Here is an 18,352-nt window from a genome sequence, read left to right on the forward strand (position 1 = left end):
GTTGCTTGTATCCTAAGATTTTTATTAATATTAATAGTTTCTTCATTGCTTATTTGATCCCTGTGACAATCATTAAGTGTTGTACCACATGATTCTTGGCAAATGTATCTTTTTCTTTCATGTACGCTGAGAGCATATGCACCAAGACAAATTCCTTGTGTGTCCAATCACACTTGGCCAATAAAATTCTGTTCTATTCTGTTCTGTTCTATTCTATTAACAAGCAGAATCAATGGAGAAACCTAACTTGTTTATTTAACTGTCACTAACTTAACAACTACAGTGATTCACTTAACAACTTGGGAAAGCACTTACCAACAGAAACGTTGAGCTTGATTATGGTTGTAAGTTGAGGACTGCCTGTATGCCTTTTGTTCCGAAGGCTGAATAAGGTAGGGTATAAATTCAGCTCAGGCAGATGTCCTAATTCTGTATTTAAAATCAGCAATAAATTGAAAACCAGTATATTTTCTATAATTTTCAATTTGCTTCAATTTGGACACAGTCAACATGTTCTTGCTGACCTGCCTGTTCTGAGGTAGGAGATATGAATAACAGATCCAGTGTTACTGGAGCCCAGAAACTGATATATGCTAATGTTTGGGGAATAGCTGATGCAGAATGCAGCAGCTCATGTTTTAACGGGTGTACCAAGGTACGCCCATATTACTCCAAATTAACGTGCACTGCATTGGTTGCCAGTCGGTCTCTGAATGCCATTCAAGGTGTTGGTTATCACCTTTAAAACCCTAAATGGCTCAGAGCCAGACTATTTATGGGACCGCCTCCTCCCTCATACCTCTCTGCGGCCAGTAAAGGCCCACAGAGTTGGTCTTCTCCAGGTCCCGTCCACCAAACAATGTCAGTTGGCGGGACCTTGGGGAAAAGCCTTCTCTGTGGTGGCTCCGACCCTTTGAAACCAGCTGCCTCCAGAGATCCGCATTATTTCCACCCTACCAGTCTTCCAGAAAGCCGTTAAGACCTGGCTTTTTCAGTAGACCTGGAATTAGGCTGATTGCAAATATATATGTTTTTTATATTAATGTTATTATTGATTTTTATTATTAGATTTTTACTGTTTTTATTGTTGTTGTATTTATTCCAATTGTTAGCTGCTCAGAGTTCATTTGGAGTGAGTGGCATATAAAATAAATAGGTAGGTAGGTAGGTAGAAAGTTTCAAAACTTCTTCCTGTTGGATGAATGAATCAGGAGAATGAAAAACAATTATTGGCAATCTTCCTTGATCAATTAGCTTAGTTTGGTCCGCAGCATTAAAAACACTAGACAGCTATTGAGTCTGCACCTAATTATTTCTGCTCATTGCTTTGGCAAAGCAATTTGAAGAAGAGGCTAGGAGTTTTAGAATTTTATTTTGAAAAAGGTATCAATCTGATTCTTTTGAAACATATTACACCGATAAGTTATTTTTACAGTGCCTTGCTTGAAATGCTTTATTTCCAAAGATAGTTTGCTTCTCTTGCCTTCATCATGGATGAAAATCTGTAAAATTATAAAAAAGGAGATAAATAGATTTTAAAGAAACTGCATTTTTTAATGATTCAGTTTTTAAATATCTCTTCCCCTTCAAGATTGATCTTAGACTTTCACCTGAAAGAATCTTTATAGGTAAAGGTAAAGATTCCCCTCGCACATATGTGCTAGTTATTCCCGACTCTAGAAGGTGATGTTCATCTCTGTTTTAAAGCTAAAGAGCCAGCACTGTCTGAAGACATTTCCATGGTCATGTGGCCTGCATGACTAAATGCCAAAGGTGCGTGTAACAGTGTTATCTTCCCACCAAAGTGGTCCCTATTTTTCTATTTGCACTTTTTACATGCTTTTGAACTGCTATGTTGGCAGAAACTGGGACAAGTAATGGAATTCACTCCATTATGCGGCGCTAGGGATTCAAACCGCCAAACCGATGATCTTTTGGTCAACAAGCTCAGTGTCTTACCCACTGAGCCACCGTGTCCCTATAGAATGTTCATAATTAAGACTTTTTACAGTAGAATTTGGCACACTCTGTATATCCTTGAAAACTATATATGAACCCCTTTCAAGAACCTATCACCTTCATAAATGATCCCTTTGCAGATACAATTTTAGAACTTTACTGCCTGTTTTTCAGTCAATTCCTCCAGAAGCTCCAGAGAAAGAGAGCTGTTGTATGTTAGACAGTCCTCCAAGACAAAAAACAAGCACGCACTGGACAGAAAAATTGGCTAGATAGATTCCTGGCATTATATAATGGAGTGCATGTACATTCACAGTCTGAAATGTAATAGGTTAGCTCCTTTTGATATCTCAAGTGTGATCCTTACTGCAAAAATCTCCAACAATTTTGTGGGGTGAAGGGGTTTGTCATTACCACCATCCCTGTTAGCAAAAATATAAAATAAAAAAAAACCCCTCTGTCTTCCTTTATTCCAAAGAAGACAAGCATTCCTGCTCTTTTAGAGCTAATAAAATGTGCCAGAATGTGCTATAAGCTAAATTTCCTGTTAGAATGAGTTTACTGATTTCAGATAAGAATACAAATTATTTATAATGGGGATTAATATTTGAGGAACCTGTTTACCATCAAAAGAGAGTGGTGAAAGAAAGAAAAGCTTTTGCTGTTAATTCCTGTTAACAGTAAAAGCTTTTAACAGCTTACCTGAGAAATGGGGAAAACCTTACTCCTAATTGGTTGCACAGAGTTTGAATTTACAAGAGTTTGGTGGTCTCTTCTCTTTGTCTAGATCAGGGGCGTCAAACTCATGTCCTGCTGTCACATGACGTATCACAACTTTTCCCCCTTCGCTAAACCAGGGGTGGGCGTGGCCAGCATGTGACGCATCTGGCCTATGTGCTTCGAGTTTGACAATCCTGGTTTAGACTGACAAATTGAATTTATGGTTTCTCCCCCTATTTCTTTTTTCTGAATGTTCCCTTTCTGTTCTTTGAGACATATCTGTACTCTAAATATAATAGAAGTTGGTTTTTGGAAGATATTTCTTTTTATGAGCTGATTAGACAAGTGCTTAGATAAGCAAAGATTTATTCTTATTATTCCTGTATAGATAGAACTTCAATGTCCAGAGCTGAAGAAATAGATTCTTTCCCTTAAGCCATGTTTTCTCTTCCACATTTCAGATCCTGGACACAAGAAGGATTCCCATACATTTCTTAACAACATCAACTATGAAGAAGGCGATGAATTCTTTGACAAGAATTTGGCACTCTTTGAGGTGAGATCACTGTTCCTTATTCTTGTTTCACTGTGTTTTCCCACTTCCACCCTGTATAGGTAGTTCTTGACTTATGACCACAATGAAGCCCCAGATTTCTCTGGCTACCAGGTATTTGTTAAGTGAATTTTCCCCATTTTATAACCTTTTTTTGCCATAGCTGTTAAGTGAATCACTGCAGTTGTTGAGTTAATAACAAATTTCTTAAGTAAATTTGGCTTTTCCATTGAGTTTACTTCATCAGAAGATTACAAAAAGCTATCACATGACCATGGGACATTGCAACCATCATAAATATGAACCAGTTTCCAAGTATCCAAATTTTGATCAAGTGACCACGGGGATGCTACAACGGTCATACATGTGAAAACTGATAACCAGTCACTGTTTTCAGTGCCATTGTAACTTTGAATGGTCACTGACTGTTATGAGGAATATCTGTACTTTCAATATCAATCTGTGTCTGTATTCTTTCTCCTTGTTCCCTGTAATATAATTTATGAATAAAACCTTTCATCTTAATTCAAGTTTCTGGGCTGTTATAAGTCTGTAGAAAAAGTGCAGTTACTCTGAATTCTGCATGTTAAAAAAATTTAATCTGTATTTTTTTAAAAGCTACTCATAGTAATTGTAAAAAAAGGGAGGCTAGTCTTGTGTGAGTTTTCTAAAAGTCTGGGAAGATTTAATGAAGATTTAATGAATACGTAAGTGTGTGGAATAACTAGCTTGTTGATAGTCCACACTTATTTCTCTTAGCTTCCATCTTTGATCACTACGTTCACCCCTTCATTGTCCCTCCCGCCATCATCCATCCTAAAGGGACTTTACATTGAAATTTGTTCTCATGTCTACTGTCTTCCATCCCACTTGGTAGGAGGAGATGGATACCCGACCCAAAGTGTCTTCCCTGCTCAATCGAATGGCCAATTATACCAACTTGATGCAGGGAGCCCGGGAACACGAGGAGGCAGAGAATGTCCCTCCAGGCAAGAAAAAAATCACCAAGGTAAGGAATGGCACCAAGAAGGCATCTTGATAGGAGCCCCCCACCCCACCCCCACCCCAAAAATAAAATAAAATAAATTGTGTTTTAAGGTCAGGATTGATAGAATAGATATTTCCTCCACAATTATAGTAGAACTAGAGAAACCAGCTATCCTGAACATTTGATTTCCTCAAAATATGTTCTGGGCTTCATACATAAGCCTTAATTTTTGTGTGCCCTGGAAGAAATATTTTTAAATATTTGATTTCTTCATGTAATTCTTGAGACTTAAATACTGTATTTTTCAGAGTATAAGACACACCTCCTCCTCCGCTTCTATGAGGCTGGACATTTGAGTGCATCTTATACTCAAAATGTAGTTTTTACTAAGCTATTTTTTCAGCCCCAATGATCTTGGTGCTTTGCTAGTGAAGCAATCTTCCTTTTCCCTGCTTTTCTCTTTGTTTCTCTTTCTGAAGAGAGAGAAAAGTGAAGTGTTTTAGAAACTGTTTTTTATCCCCAACTGGGGGATAAAAAGCAAGCACCCTTCTCAAAAGCAGCGAACTAATGTGCTGAAGTTGACCAGACTAAGGACTAGCCAGATGAATGCATGGGAGGCAGATTATTCCCCTCCTCCCCTATTGCCTTCCCCCAAAACTTAGGTGTGCCATATACTTCGAAAAATACAGTAAGTAGGATTAGATTAGTACATTGCAGAGGTACCGGTACATATTTTTCTCATTTTATATATGCCTGACACATATGAGCATTATTGACCTTTTCAGACTTTCTGAGAACTTCAGATTCCAGTGGACTTACTGATATCCACCTTCATTCCTTCTGACCACCACTGACTGAGTCAGCATCTAAGAAAACATTGTCACCTATTCTGAGCTCAGAAAACAGATTAACCTGGATATTAAAGTTAATGAATCTTGAGAAATGAATAGGATTAAAGAAACAAAACTGAGGATTAGAGAAATTTCAAGTTTTCATTGTATAGGTAGTCCTCCACTTAACTATCACAATTGAGCCCAACATATTTTTTTTGCTAAGCAAGACATTTCTTAAGTGAAGTTTGCTTTATTTTATTATCTTTCCTGCCACAGTTTTTAATTGAATTACAGTGAACCCTCGATCATCGCGAGGGTTCCGTTCCAGGACCCCACGCGATGATCGATTTTTAGCGAAGTAGCGGTGCGGAAGTAAAAACACCATCTGCGCGTGCGCAGATGGTGTTTTTGCTTCCACTGCCGCCCGCCCTTTGCCCGCCCACCCCGTTGCTCGCGCCTGGGGTGCGCGCGCGCGTTTGGGGACTCCCTAGATCCGCTCCCCAGCTGGGGAGCGGATCTAGGGAGTCCCCAAACGCGCGCGCTTTCCCCAGCAACGCGCGCGCGGTGGGGACTCCCTAGATCCGCTCCCCAGCTGGGGAGCGGATCTAGGGAGTCCCCACCGTGCGCGCGTTGCTGGGGTGCGCGCGCGCGTTTGGGGACTCCCTAGATCCGCTCCCCAGCTGGGGAGCGGATCTAGGGAGTCCCCACCGCGCGCGCGTTGCTGGGGAAAGCGCGCGCGTTGCTGGGGAAAGCGCGCGCGTTTGGGGACTCCCTAGATCCGCTCCCCAGCTGGGGAGCGGATCTAGGGAGTCCCCACCGCGCGCGCGTTGCTGGGGAAAGCGCGCGCGTTTGGGGACTCCCTAGATCCGCTCCCCAGCTGGGGAGCGGATCTAGGGAGTCCCCAAACGCGCGCGCGTTGCTGGGGAAAGCGCGCGCGTTTGGGGACTCCCTATATCCGCTCCCCAGCTGGGGAGCGGATCTAGGGAGTCCCCAAACGCGCGCGCTTTCCCCAGCTGGGGAGCGGAGCTGGGATGTCCCCAAGCGCGTGCCGCCCGCCCGCCCACGCCGTTGCTCGCGCCGCCGCTGGGGTCTTACGGGGGCAAGAGGGGGAAGACCCAGGGAAGCCTCTGCCCGGCGGGGAAACTCCACCATCTATGCATGCGTGGAAGGGCACGCATGCGCAGATGGTGGAGTTTACTTCCTGGTTGAAAACTCGCGAAATAGCCCTTTCGCGATACTTGAACACGCGAAACTCGAGGGTTCACTGTACTGCAGTTATTAATTTGTAACACTGTTGTTAATTGAATCAGGCTTCCCCATTGATTTTGTTTGTCAGAAGGTGGCGAAAGGTGATCATGCATGACCCCAGGACATTTTGACAGTGTCATAAATATGAGTCACTTTCCAAGCATTCTGAATTTTGATCATGTGACCATAGGAATGCTGTAATGGTTGTGTGAAAAATGATCATAAGTCACTTTTTGTCAGTGCTTGTTGTAACTTTGAATGAACGCTAAATAAACTGTTGTAAGTTGAGTACTTCCTGTATAGAGATGTTGGGAAGCTTTGTCTTAACACTCTGCCTATCCTTCTCTTTTTCTTCTACTAGATTCCACAGATGGGCACGTTCATGGGAGTCTACCTACCTTGCCTGCAGAACATCTTTGGAGTGATTCTTTTCTTGCGTCTTACTTGGGTTGTGGGTGCAGCTGGTGTGCTGCAAGCCTTTACCATTGTCCTTATTTGCTGTTGCTGTGTAAGTTACCTCTCTTGTCAAGTTTGCATCACACTATGTTGCAACAGTCTTTGATATACAGGAAAGCTGGGACAATGGGGAGAAGGAGACTTCTGATCTTGAGGAAGGAGAAATTACACTCACTGATGTTAGCATCCCATAGCTGAGATGGCAGTGCAAAAATAATCCTTTTTGTAGATATAATCGGTTTTTGTGTTTAGATCACTGATGGTTTTTATTTCCATATCTGTTATTCCCTGTCTTTGGTTAACCTATTTCTGGGTTTTTGGAAATGTCCACCTAACTATATTTACTGACCCCTCGCATTCTGGACATAAACTGTTTCAACTCCTACCCTCAAAACGTCGCTACAGAGCACTGCACACCAAGACAACTAGACACAAGAACAGTTTTTTCCCGAACGCCATCACTCTACTAAACAAATAATTCCCTCAACACTGTCAGACTTTTTACTAAATCTGCACTTCTATTCTACTAGTTTTTCTCATCATTCCTATCATCCTTTTCCTCCCACTTAGGACTGTATGACTGTAACTTGTTGCTTGTATCCTAAGATTTTTAATAAATTCATTGCTTATTTGACCCCAATGACAATCATTAAGTTTTGTACCACATGATTCTTGACAAATGTATCTTTTTCTTTTATGTACGCTGAGAGCATATGCACCAAGACAAATTCCTTGTGTGTCCAATCACACTTGGACAATAAAATTCTATTCTATTCCATTCTATTCTATTCTAACAAAAACCATTTTGCTCACTTTCACCTTGGCATTTTACCTACATTACCCATAATAACAAGAACAACTAAAAGGAGAAGGGGCACGATTTGATTTTTATCAAAATGTAAAACTGAGAAAGCTAATTTAAGTTTGTCAAAATAATAACCAAAAGTTATAAGTTCTATGAGTAATTCTTAACACATTACAAATTTAAGAATTTGCTACTACCTATATTTGTCTCCTAAACACTTCTGCTGTCTATTTCTCATCTCCTCTTTAGACATTGCTGACAGCCATCTCCATGAGCGCCATTGCTACTAATGGAGTAGTGCCTGGTAAGTACTAACATTTTTTAAAAACATCTTCTCTCATGTGTGCAGTACCAGCCTATCAATATCAATATCAATTGATATTCAGAAGTTCTCCTGGATAGCTCTCGGAAATCTGGTTAGTTGATATGGAGACTGTTCCCCCCACCCCTTTCATTGGTGGTCCACAAAGCATGGAATTCTTTCTCATAACCATAGTTATAGCAATAGTATTTAAACTTAGAAACAGCCCTACAGTGTTTTATAGCACTCTGAGTAGTTTTCACAATGTCAGCATATTGCCTGCAACAATCTGGTTCCTCATTTTATTGACCTCAGAAGGATGGAAGGCTGAGTCAACCTTGAGCAGATCAAGAATCAAATTCAAGGATTGATGGTGAGCAGAGTTAGCCTGCAATACTGCACTCTAACCACTGCACCACTAGGGTTAGAATTGGTCCTCCACTTACAACAATTCCTTTAGTGACTGAAGTTTCAGTGGCACTGAAAAAAAGTAATTTATGACAGTTTTTCGCACTTACGACCATTGCAGCATAGCCAAATGATCAAAATTCAGATGCTTGGCAACTAACTCAAATTTATGACCACTGCAGTCACAAATTGCAGAGCCATGTGATCACCTTTTATTATCTTCTGACAAGCGAAGTCAATGAGAAGGCTAGATTCACTTAATAACCATGTTACTAACTTTACTGTGATTCATTTAGCAACTGTGGCAAGAATGGTCATAAAATGGAGCAAAAAATCACTTAACAACTGTCTCACTAATTTTGGGCTCAGTTGTGGTTGTAAGTCAGTAACGGGTTGCAGCCGGTACGGCTGGGATCAGGGTTCCAATGTCGGAAATTGAGATACTCATGCATCTCTATGCCCTTAATGTGTGTACACACAAGATTTGGTTTCTGCGCATGCGCAGCAAGCAAAATATTTTGCACGGACAGATTTTGCTGATTTTTGGCGTGTTTTTGCTTCTGCACATGTGCGGAAGCAAAGAAATTGATGAAAATCAGCAAAATCTCACATGCAAGAACGTCTTCATGTGAGATTTCACTTTCTATGCATGCACAGAAGCCAAATCTCATGCCAACGAGCACACGCGTGCCACATATGCGCACTCCCGTGATGATTCCCAGAGGACATACTGGTACCAGCTGGTAAATGGAACCCCCACCTTTTGTAAGTCGAGGACTACCTATATTTCTGTTTGGGGTATGCTGATGTTGTCCTGTTGTTGGTTTTTTACTATAGTTGTGTTCGTTTTTGAGAGCCATGGGATAGGTCCTTCTGAAAAGTTTTGAGTGGGTTGGAATGAGTGAAAAACAGGGATAATAAGATTTCTTTCTTTGTTGCCTCTTCGCAGCTGGAGGATCATACTTCATGATTTCACGAGCCCTGGGACCTGAGTTTGGAGGAGCTGTAGGACTCTGCTTCTATCTTGGCACTACCTTTGCTGCTTCTATGTACATCTTGGGGGCTATTGAAATCTTCCTGGTAGGTATTCAGCACCTCACAGGAGGACCCATAAGAAACAAGGCGGTGTTGTAATTGTGAGGTGTTAAGTCCTGCCAGTCAGCTACAGCTCCTCTGAGAAGCAGGAGACTGCAGATCGGAGTGTGTCTTGCTATCATGGTGCCAACTCCGCATCTTTCTGTATTTCCACTCCTCTGACTAGGCTGAAGGTGACGTGTGACTCATTCTTGCCTCCTCTCAGATGTACATTGCCCCCAAGGCAGCCATCTTCCACAGCGATGATCCCCTGAAGGAGCCTGCAGCCATGCTGAACAACATGCGGGTTTATGGCTCGGCCTTCCTGCTGCTTATGGTGCTGGTGGTATTTGTGGGAGTGCGTTACGTGAACAAGTTTGCTTCTCTTTTCCTGGCCTGCGTCATCGTCTCCATTCTGGCTATTTACGCTGGTGTCATCAAGTCCTCCTTTGCACCTCCTGATTTTCCGTAGGTTATTAGCATGCTTCAAGATGGCTAACCAAACCCCCGTTGAAATCTAAGGCAGGAGGGTGGCTTCCTCACAATGCTGCCCCTAAAGGTGTTGGGAAATATAGAATGGTTGGTAAAAGAACTGTGATCTCCTTAGTGCTCTTTAGGTTTGGTTGTTTTCTTGCAGTTGTTTCATTATCTGAACTAGCTAATATCTAGTCTAGTCCACAAACCAGCTCAGAGAGCACCAAAGGCCTCTCATTTCAACCCTGAGCTATAAATATTCTCTTTCATTGAGATTTTCCTTCCCAATCCTAGAATGTCTAGTTTGTGTACAGAACAACAACTCACCATTCCCACAGATAGTAGCATGTGCCAACTTTCACACTTGTCCCCTTTTGAAGTCCAACCAATTTGCTCATGTTTCTTTCTTTCTCCATTCAGCGTTTGCATGCTGGGGAATCGTTCCCTCTCCCAGCACCATATTCAGACATGTGCCAAGACCAAGGAGTATGGCAACCTCACTATACCCACGTTCCTGTGGACACGCTTTTGCAACCATAGCAGTCTCCTTAATGCCTCTTGTGATGAGTATTTCCAACACAACAACGTCACTGCTATCCAAGGAATTCCAGGACTAGCCAGTGGTGTTATTGCTGGTGAGAAAGGGTTCCTTGTGTTATTTGTGTAGCAAAAGTGTTGTTGTTTTGTTCTGTATTGCTCTTCATTTCTTAGATTTATATTTAGTAACTTTATTGTCACATTGTAGACTGATTGGCATACATGAAAGTGAAATTTCATTGCATATGCTCTCAGAGGTCACCACCTCCAATATACACTGTATAAACATGATGAATGAATGAATGAGTGAATGAGTGAGTGAATGAATACACACACACAGTGCAGAGAAGAGAGACAAAGATGATTAGGGGACTAGAAGTTAAAACCTATGAAGAACGATTGTGAGAACTGGGCATGGCTAGTTTAATGAAAAGAAGGATAATGGGAGACATGATAGCAGTGTTCCAATATCTCTGGGATTGCCACAAAGAAGAAGGAGTCAACCTATTCTCCAAAGCCCTGGTAGAACAAGAAGCAATGGGTGGAAATTAAACAAGGAGAGAAAAAACTTAGAATTAGGAGAAATTTTCTGACAACAATTAATCAATGGAACAGCTTGCCTCCAGAAGTTGTGAATGCTCCAACACTGGAAGTTTTTAAGAAGATGTTGGATAACCATCTGTCTGAAGTAGTGTAAGATTTCCTGCCTAGGCAGGGGGTTGGACTAGAAGACCTCCACGGTCCCTTCCAATTCCGTTGTTGTTGTTGTTGTTGTTGTTACTACTACTACTACTACTACTACTACTACTACATACATACATACATACATATGCATATACCCACATATATTCTATGACCCAGAAAAAAACACAGTCTAGTTTGAATGTATACATGTACATGGTGAGGAAAACGAATCTTGAAAGACTACCAGACTGATGGCATAGGGAAAAAAGCTGTTAGAGAATTGGGTAATCCTACCAGAAATACTTTGAAACCACCTCCCAGAGTGGAACAACAGAAACAGACCATGAAGTGGGTATGTGGAGTCTCTAACAATGATTTGAACTCCAGCATACAGTGCTTGTAAGCACTATCTTGAAAAACAGCAACAATATTCCTATAATCTTCTCGGCTGTCCTTACCATTCTCTGTAGGGGCTTTCTATGTGAGGCACTGCTGCCATCTAACCAAACACTTGATGCTGTTTGTTAAAACTCTTTCAATTGTGTCTCTGTAAAAAGTGGGCAGGATGGAAGGAGAAAGATTGCAGTAGTGACTGTGAAGTTTCCTTGGGATGCTTCTCAGCCTAATAATTAAGAAGATCATAGGAGGGAGGGAGGTGTGTGTGTGGGGGGGGGGGGTAGGGGGGGTGACACTTACACTATCCAGACCTCTTCAAATAAAATGATGGGATGATGATGGTGACGATGATGATGGTGCCATAATTGCAGAGAATCTTTGGAGCAACTACCTGATGAAAGGCGAAATACTTGAGAAGTCATCTTTGCAGTCAGCTGATGTGGGAGGAGCTCTGAATCAGCAGTATGTCCTATCCGATATCACCACTTCTTTTACCCTTCTTGTGGGTATATTTTTCCCTTCTGTCACTGGTGAGTACCTGTATTCCGGTTGAGCTCTCTGTTCAGTATGGCTTTAAAACTAAACCATATTAGAAGGATAGATTTGTTAGCTATGAGGCCTATGCAACAATTCACTTAGTGGCTGTTCAAAGTTACAAAGGAACTGCCTGTGGCCATTTTTCACACAATGACCATTGCAGCATCTTCATGGTCACATGATTTACTTTCATATTTAATTTACTTTAATGAATTTTAATATGTGTGACAAATGACTCACAGTTATGGCTATTGCAGTGTCTTGGGGTGATTTGCTTTTGTAACTTTCGGAAAGGCAAAATCTATGGGGAAACTCACTTAAGAACTATTATTTAACCACTGCAAGTGATTCACTCAACAAATGTGGCGAGAAAAGTATTACTTAGCAACATAAATTTTTGGGCTTAGTTGTGATCGTAAGTTGAAAGTTGGGCTTCTGAAGATTTCAACTGCAATTTTTCAAGTTTAGTAAAAGGAGATTGATCATGGCTAAGACCAATAGAAAGGCGAGATTCAGATTTATTGTTGCTTTTTCCCAAGTTGAACCAACTCCACTTACTCAGTTAATATTTAATTTTATCAAAGCAATGGTTCTTCTGGCAAAAGCTTTTATATAAAATACCAGTCAGCACTGTTCCTCATTATTACTTTATTCAGTCACATAAAATGTACATTTCAGAAATGGATTGATTATTTTATTTTATTTATTTATTATCTGGATAAATGGTGTTGTCTTCATAGGAATCATGGCTGGGTCAAATCGTTCAGGGGACCTAAAGGATGCCCAGAAATCTATTCCCATCGGTACCATCCTGGCTATTCTCACCACCTCTTTTGTGTGTATCCTTTGCAACAACTGGAGGCGCCTCCAGACAACCAGCCTTCTTACATTCCGTTCCTTCTAAAAGCAGTTTAATAGAAAATCCAGATTGATAAGGACTGTTTTGCATGGTTTTATAATCATTTTGACACAAGCATAGACAGGTTTTATCTATTTGTGAATATGGAGCTTGTAGAGAAGTAGCAAACAATTTCAGTTGCTCTTTTAGACATTATCTGGATAAAGCAGAGTTTCTCAATTTTGCAACTTTAAAATATCTAACTCATATAATTGTTTATCTATTTGTGAATATGGAGCTTGTGGAGAACTAGCAAACAATTTCACTTGCTCTTTTAGATCAGTATCTGGATAAAGCAGAGTTTCTCATTTGGCAATATTAAAATATCCAAGTCGTAGAATTCCTGAGCCAGCATGCCGGCTGGGGAATTAGCTGAAGTCCAAACATCTTAAAAGTTGCTAAGGTTTAGAAATACTGGTGTGGAGAGAGCTTCCTCTTCCTTTTCCTCTTCGCCAACCTTCCTCAGTCTTGACCAAAAAGAGTGCCTTGCTTAGGTTCTGGGATTTGGATTCTTAATAATGCCAGTATGTAGTGCTTTAACAAATTCCAGATATTTGGGGATATATTGAATCCAGAATTTTCTCCAGTGAGGATTACTGCTTTATTGTCTTGAAATTATATTTCTTCACCCACAGATCCAAAGCTCTACCAGCAAGGAAATATACTAAAGCTGTTTACAGTTTCAGCCTTATCGTTAATTTTGCACTGATACCAGGACAATGCCTTTGTTTGGCAAATTCCTGGCTAGAAAATATTAGGATTAATAAACAAGGAAAGATAAAAATGATTTTATAGAGTTAGTTTATGAGAAGTCTCGTTGTTAGTTTTTACTACCTTGTTCTTTGCACAAAATTTACCTTTGACTCTTGCCACATTAGATCTTAGCAATGTAGTCCTGTTTGGGGCATGCGTAGAAGGCGTTGTACTCAGGGACAAGTAAGTAATACTACCTTGGCTTTCTCTAATCTTATAATTTTCCAGTGATACAAACTGTACATTTTTTTAATGTAGATTTTAAGGTTGTGTTGGCTATAAAGTCCCTTGGTGATCAACATTGGGATATTTGTGATTAGAGATAGTTTGATGTATTGGTTAAGACAACGATTCTCAACTTCCAGGGCATGGCCCTCTACTAGAGCCTGACCCATTTGGCAGCTTCACTTGTGGACATGGCGGGCAACTTTGCATACACACACACCTCAACCTGTGCTAGCAGCGGACTAGTTCCCCTGTTCCTCCCCACCAAGCCGCCAAGCCATAAAGTTTGGGGACCACTGGGCTAAGGCATCAAGCTAGAAACTAGGAGACCAGGAGTTCTAGATCTGTTTTAGGCACAAAACCAGCTGGGCAACATAGAACTAGTCATATGCTCTCAGCTCTAGGAAGCAGGCAAGGTCAAAACCATTTATGAAAAACTTCCCAAGAAAACTCCAGGCAGTCACCAGTACTCAAAGGCATGTATGTGTGCATGCACACAAATTGTTGTAAGCAATTTCTTTTGCTACTTTCTTTGGCTTGGATCTAGCTAGAATGCACTTACACCTCTATTTTACCAGGAATAAAGTTGGTTTGAAGTTGCTTTAAATACAACTTGCCAAATAGCAACAATGTAAAAGAACACTCCTCTGTCTAGCTGAGGGGTCAGAAGCCCACAAGTCTGGAGCCACATGTAGCTGTTTTATCCCTCTGCTGCTGTCGCTCAAAATATGCATCACAGTCAGTGTTCCCTCTAATTTTTTGGGGGGTGGGCGGAAAAGTATAGTGTCTGAGCGGCAGTCCCTTCGGGACTGGGCAGCACAAAAATAATTAATAAATTAATAAATAAACAAACAAGCAAACAAACAAATAAATAAAAAACCCACCCTGTTTTGCCTCAGAGAATTTCAAAATAAAATACTGTACTGTGTGTCTATAACAGTGAGCTCATAATAGGGCAACTCTATCAATATCAAAATGCCACTTAAATAGTTGAGCTAGTTTCAAACTAGATTTTGATTTTCTTTCTCTCTTCCTTACTCCCATTCTTTTTCTTTCTCTTTTCCTTCCTCTCTTTTTTCTATCTGTTTCTCTCTTTTCCTCTCTTCCTCTCTCTCTCCTTCCCTCTCACTCTTTCCCTCTCGGCTTCTGGGCAGGTTTGGAAAACTCTGAGTTGATGATGATTTTTAACTGAGCGATTGCTCACTGCTCAGCTTAGAGGGAACTATGATCACAGTCACCAATGTGTGATATCTGCCAGCACACAATTCATTGAGCTTTTCGACCCCCAATAGACCAACTTGGATAAATCCAAGAAAATAAAAGTTTCAGAAGAAAACAGAACATTCAACTGCATACATATGGCCACTCAGGAAACAGGCACGAGAAGGGTTTTGTGATTCCTGATGTTTTCTTTTCTGTGGGAAATGGGTCCAAATGGCTCTGAGTATTTAAGGTTGCCAACCCCTGGTCTAGTCTCTTTATGAACTTCCCTGATACATTAGGATGATCACTGTGTGACAGAACCTAATAGACCAGATGGGCTTTTCCCGATTCAGGAAAATCCTCACATATAGGAGTGCACACTATGAATTGTATTATTTCCACTGTAATCAGAAGGATATTTACAATGAATTTGTATGAAATAATAGTAGTAGTAGTAGTAGTAGTAGTAGTAGTAGTAGTAGTAATAATAATAATAATAATAATAATAATAATAATAATAATAATAATATTGCACAGGTAGTCCTCGACTTACAACAGTTCATTAAGTAGCCATTCAAAATTAATGACGGCATTGGAAAAAAAATGACTTAGGATAATTTTTCTCACTTATGACAGTTGCAGCATCCCCATGATCATGTGACCAAAATTCAGATACATGGCAACTGACTCATATTTATGAAGGTTGCAGTGTCCCCAAGGGTACGTGTGATCCCCTTCAGTTAACTTCTAACAAGCAAAGTCAATAGGGAAGCCAGATTCACTTAACATCCACAAACAAGGATTCACTTAACCGCTGGGCAAGAAAGGTTGTGAAATTGGGGTCAAATTCATTTAGCAAAAATTTTCATCTAGCAGTGTAAATTCTGGGCTCAGTTGTGGCCATAAGTCCAGGACTGCCTGTAGAGCATATCATGTCTTTCTCTAGTTTGCTTTAGGTGCACTTTCAGCCATGAAACATTAAGGATTCAACTTAACATTTCATTCTTGTGTCCATCCAATAGGTTTGGCGACACAGTGAAGGGGAACCTGGTGGTGGGCACCCTCTCCTGGCCATCCCCTTGGGTCATTGTCATTGGTTCGTTCTTTTCCACATGTGGAGCTGGGCTGCAGAGCCTCACAGGTGCACCTCGGCTACTGCAGGCCATAGCAAAGGACAACATCATACCCTTCCTGCGGGTGAGTGCCCATATTTTGCTTTCAGATAGCAATAGCACTTAGACTTACATACAGTGTCACCTCGATTTTCGCGGGTCCAAACTTTGTGAATAGCCAATACCATGGTTTTTCAAAAAATATTAATTAAAAAATACTTTATGGGGTTTTTTCTATACCACGGTTTTTCCCGCCCGATAATGTTAGATATGCTAAAAGGGGGGTCGCTCATATGCGGAAGTTGGGCAGCATTATGGAATAAACAAATCGAGTGTGAGATACATTCAAAAGGATGAAAAGAAGATAAGACAAACAGCTGTGATCACATTCAACAAGGAAGCAAAAAGGATGGTGATGCCTAGAAATAAACAGCTTATGAAAATGGAAGCTGCTTTGTCCATGTAGGTACAAGACTGCTGTAAGAAGAGCACTGCATTGGATACCATCGTATTGCATTGCATCGTGTCTGAAGAGCATTCAGAATGCCTTAACGGATATGAAGACACCAGACAATGAATACCTGCTGGAAGAAATTGTGGCCAGAAGTGGTACACGATTACAAGGGATTTGCTCCCGAAGAAATTCAACATGCTGCGGTCCAGAAATCTGTGAAGCTGGCACAGTTACTGGGTGGAGAAGGCTTCAGTGACATTACGCCCGATGAAGTCAATGGTTTGCTTGATGAGCATGGCCTACCACTAACAGACAAAGATCTGGAGGAGCTGACCAGGTCAGCGAGTGAAGAAGAGGAAGCTGAATGAACTGAGGAAGAAGAAGAGGTTGACCTAACTCTTGAACAACTTGCAGAAGTGCACAGAAGCGCTGCACATCTCCAACAGATAGTGGAACTTTGGGATCTCAACATGACTCGCTCTGTACAGTTTAAGGCCTCCCTTGACAGCATTGTTGCACTGTACAGAGCCATGTTAGCCCAGAAAAAGAAACTGCGCCAACAACTACCCATAACTATGTTCATCACGAAAACCAAGAGGTCTGTCTCGCCATCGCCTTCAGCACCCATTGCAGAAGTGCACGATGAAGTAGTGATTGAAGAAGATGCTTAGTTATGTTAATAATTTTTGCAAATAAATAACAAAAAAAAAATTGTTAATAAATAATTATGCTTATAAATATCAGGATCACTAAGTGTCTTATTCAATGGTGAGTACCAGTAATAATGGTGAGTAAATGGTTGTTAAGTGAATGAGAAATTGCAGTTTAGGGGTTTAAAGTGTTAAGGGAAGGCTTGTGATACTGTTCATAGCCAAAAATGGTGTATTTACTTCCGCATCTCTACTTTGCGGAAATTTGACTTTTGCAGGCAGTCTTGGAACGCATCCCCCGCGAAAATCGAGGTAACACAGTAGCATTTCACAGTGCTTTTATAGACCTCTCTAAGCCGTTTCTTAGGGACGCAGTGGCTCAGTCGCTAAGATGCTGAGCTTTTTGATCAGAAAGGTTGGCGGTTCTGTGATTCAAATCCCTAGTGAGCTCCTGTTACTTGTCCCAGCTTCTGCCAACCTAGCAATTCCAAAGCGTGTAAAAATGCAAGTAGAAAAATAGGGACCACCTTTGGTGGGAAGGTAACAGCGTTCCATGCAGCTTCAGCATTTAGTCATGCCGGCCACATGAACAGGGAGACATCTTCGGACATTACTGGCTCTTCAACTTAGAAATGGAGATGAGCACCACCCCCTAGAGTTAGGAATGACTAGCACATATGTGCGGGGGAACCTTTATCTTTACTTTAACCAGTTTACAGAGTTGCCCCCAACAATTTTGGGTCCTTATTTGACCCACCTTGGAAGATTGGAAGGCTGGTTGATTTAGCCTTCAGTCTGCCAAATTGCTGGCAGTCAGCAGAAGTAGCTGGTAGTACTGCATTTTAACCTCTGTACCCTAGCGTCTCTTGGAGGGAATATATAGGGTTAAATCCTATGCGCTCTGCTTCTCTCACACATACATTCATTTTAGGTTTTTGGCCATGGTAAAGCCAATGGGGAGCCCACCTGGGCTTTGCTTCTGACCGCTGGCATTGCAGAACTTGGAATCCTGATTGCATCCTTGGACATGGTTGCCCCTATTCTCTCCATGTAAGTGTCCTCTTTCTTATGGGTTGGGGTCCCA

At 41.2% G+C, this 18,352-nt stretch overlaps 1 protein-coding gene across 7 annotated transcripts in view; it reads left to right on the forward strand.

Annotated features, from left to right (window-relative positions):
* Nucleotides 1-18,352, forward strand: part of SLC12A6 (solute carrier family 12 member 6) — a 62,155-nt gene that overhangs the window by 32,337 nt on the left and 11,466 nt on the right. For all 7 annotated transcript variants that reach the window (XM_070727124.1, XM_070727123.1, XM_070727126.1 and 4 more), the window contains 12 exons: nucleotides 3,141-3,235; nucleotides 4,110-4,241; nucleotides 6,663-6,809; nucleotides 7,812-7,866; nucleotides 9,221-9,351; nucleotides 9,572-9,813; nucleotides 10,240-10,454; nucleotides 11,808-11,966; nucleotides 12,714-12,812; nucleotides 13,750-13,807; nucleotides 16,075-16,249; nucleotides 18,200-18,318. In XM_070727124.1, coding sequence (XP_070583225.1) covers nucleotides 3,141-3,235; nucleotides 4,110-4,241; nucleotides 6,663-6,809; nucleotides 7,812-7,866; nucleotides 9,221-9,351; nucleotides 9,572-9,813; nucleotides 10,240-10,454; nucleotides 11,808-11,966; nucleotides 12,714-12,812; nucleotides 13,750-13,807; nucleotides 16,075-16,249; nucleotides 18,200-18,318 — 1,627 coding nt within the window. The remainder of the gene's footprint in view (nucleotides 1-3,140; nucleotides 3,236-4,109; nucleotides 4,242-6,662; nucleotides 6,810-7,811; nucleotides 7,867-9,220; nucleotides 9,352-9,571; nucleotides 9,814-10,239; nucleotides 10,455-11,807; nucleotides 11,967-12,713; nucleotides 12,813-13,749; nucleotides 13,808-16,074; nucleotides 16,250-18,199; nucleotides 18,319-18,352) is intronic.

This window comes from Erythrolamprus reginae, chromosome Z (assembly GCF_031021105.1).
Source record: "Erythrolamprus reginae isolate rEryReg1 chromosome Z, rEryReg1.hap1, whole genome shotgun sequence".
Taxonomy (NCBI): domain Eukaryota; kingdom Metazoa; phylum Chordata; class Lepidosauria; order Squamata; family Dipsadidae; genus Erythrolamprus; species Erythrolamprus reginae.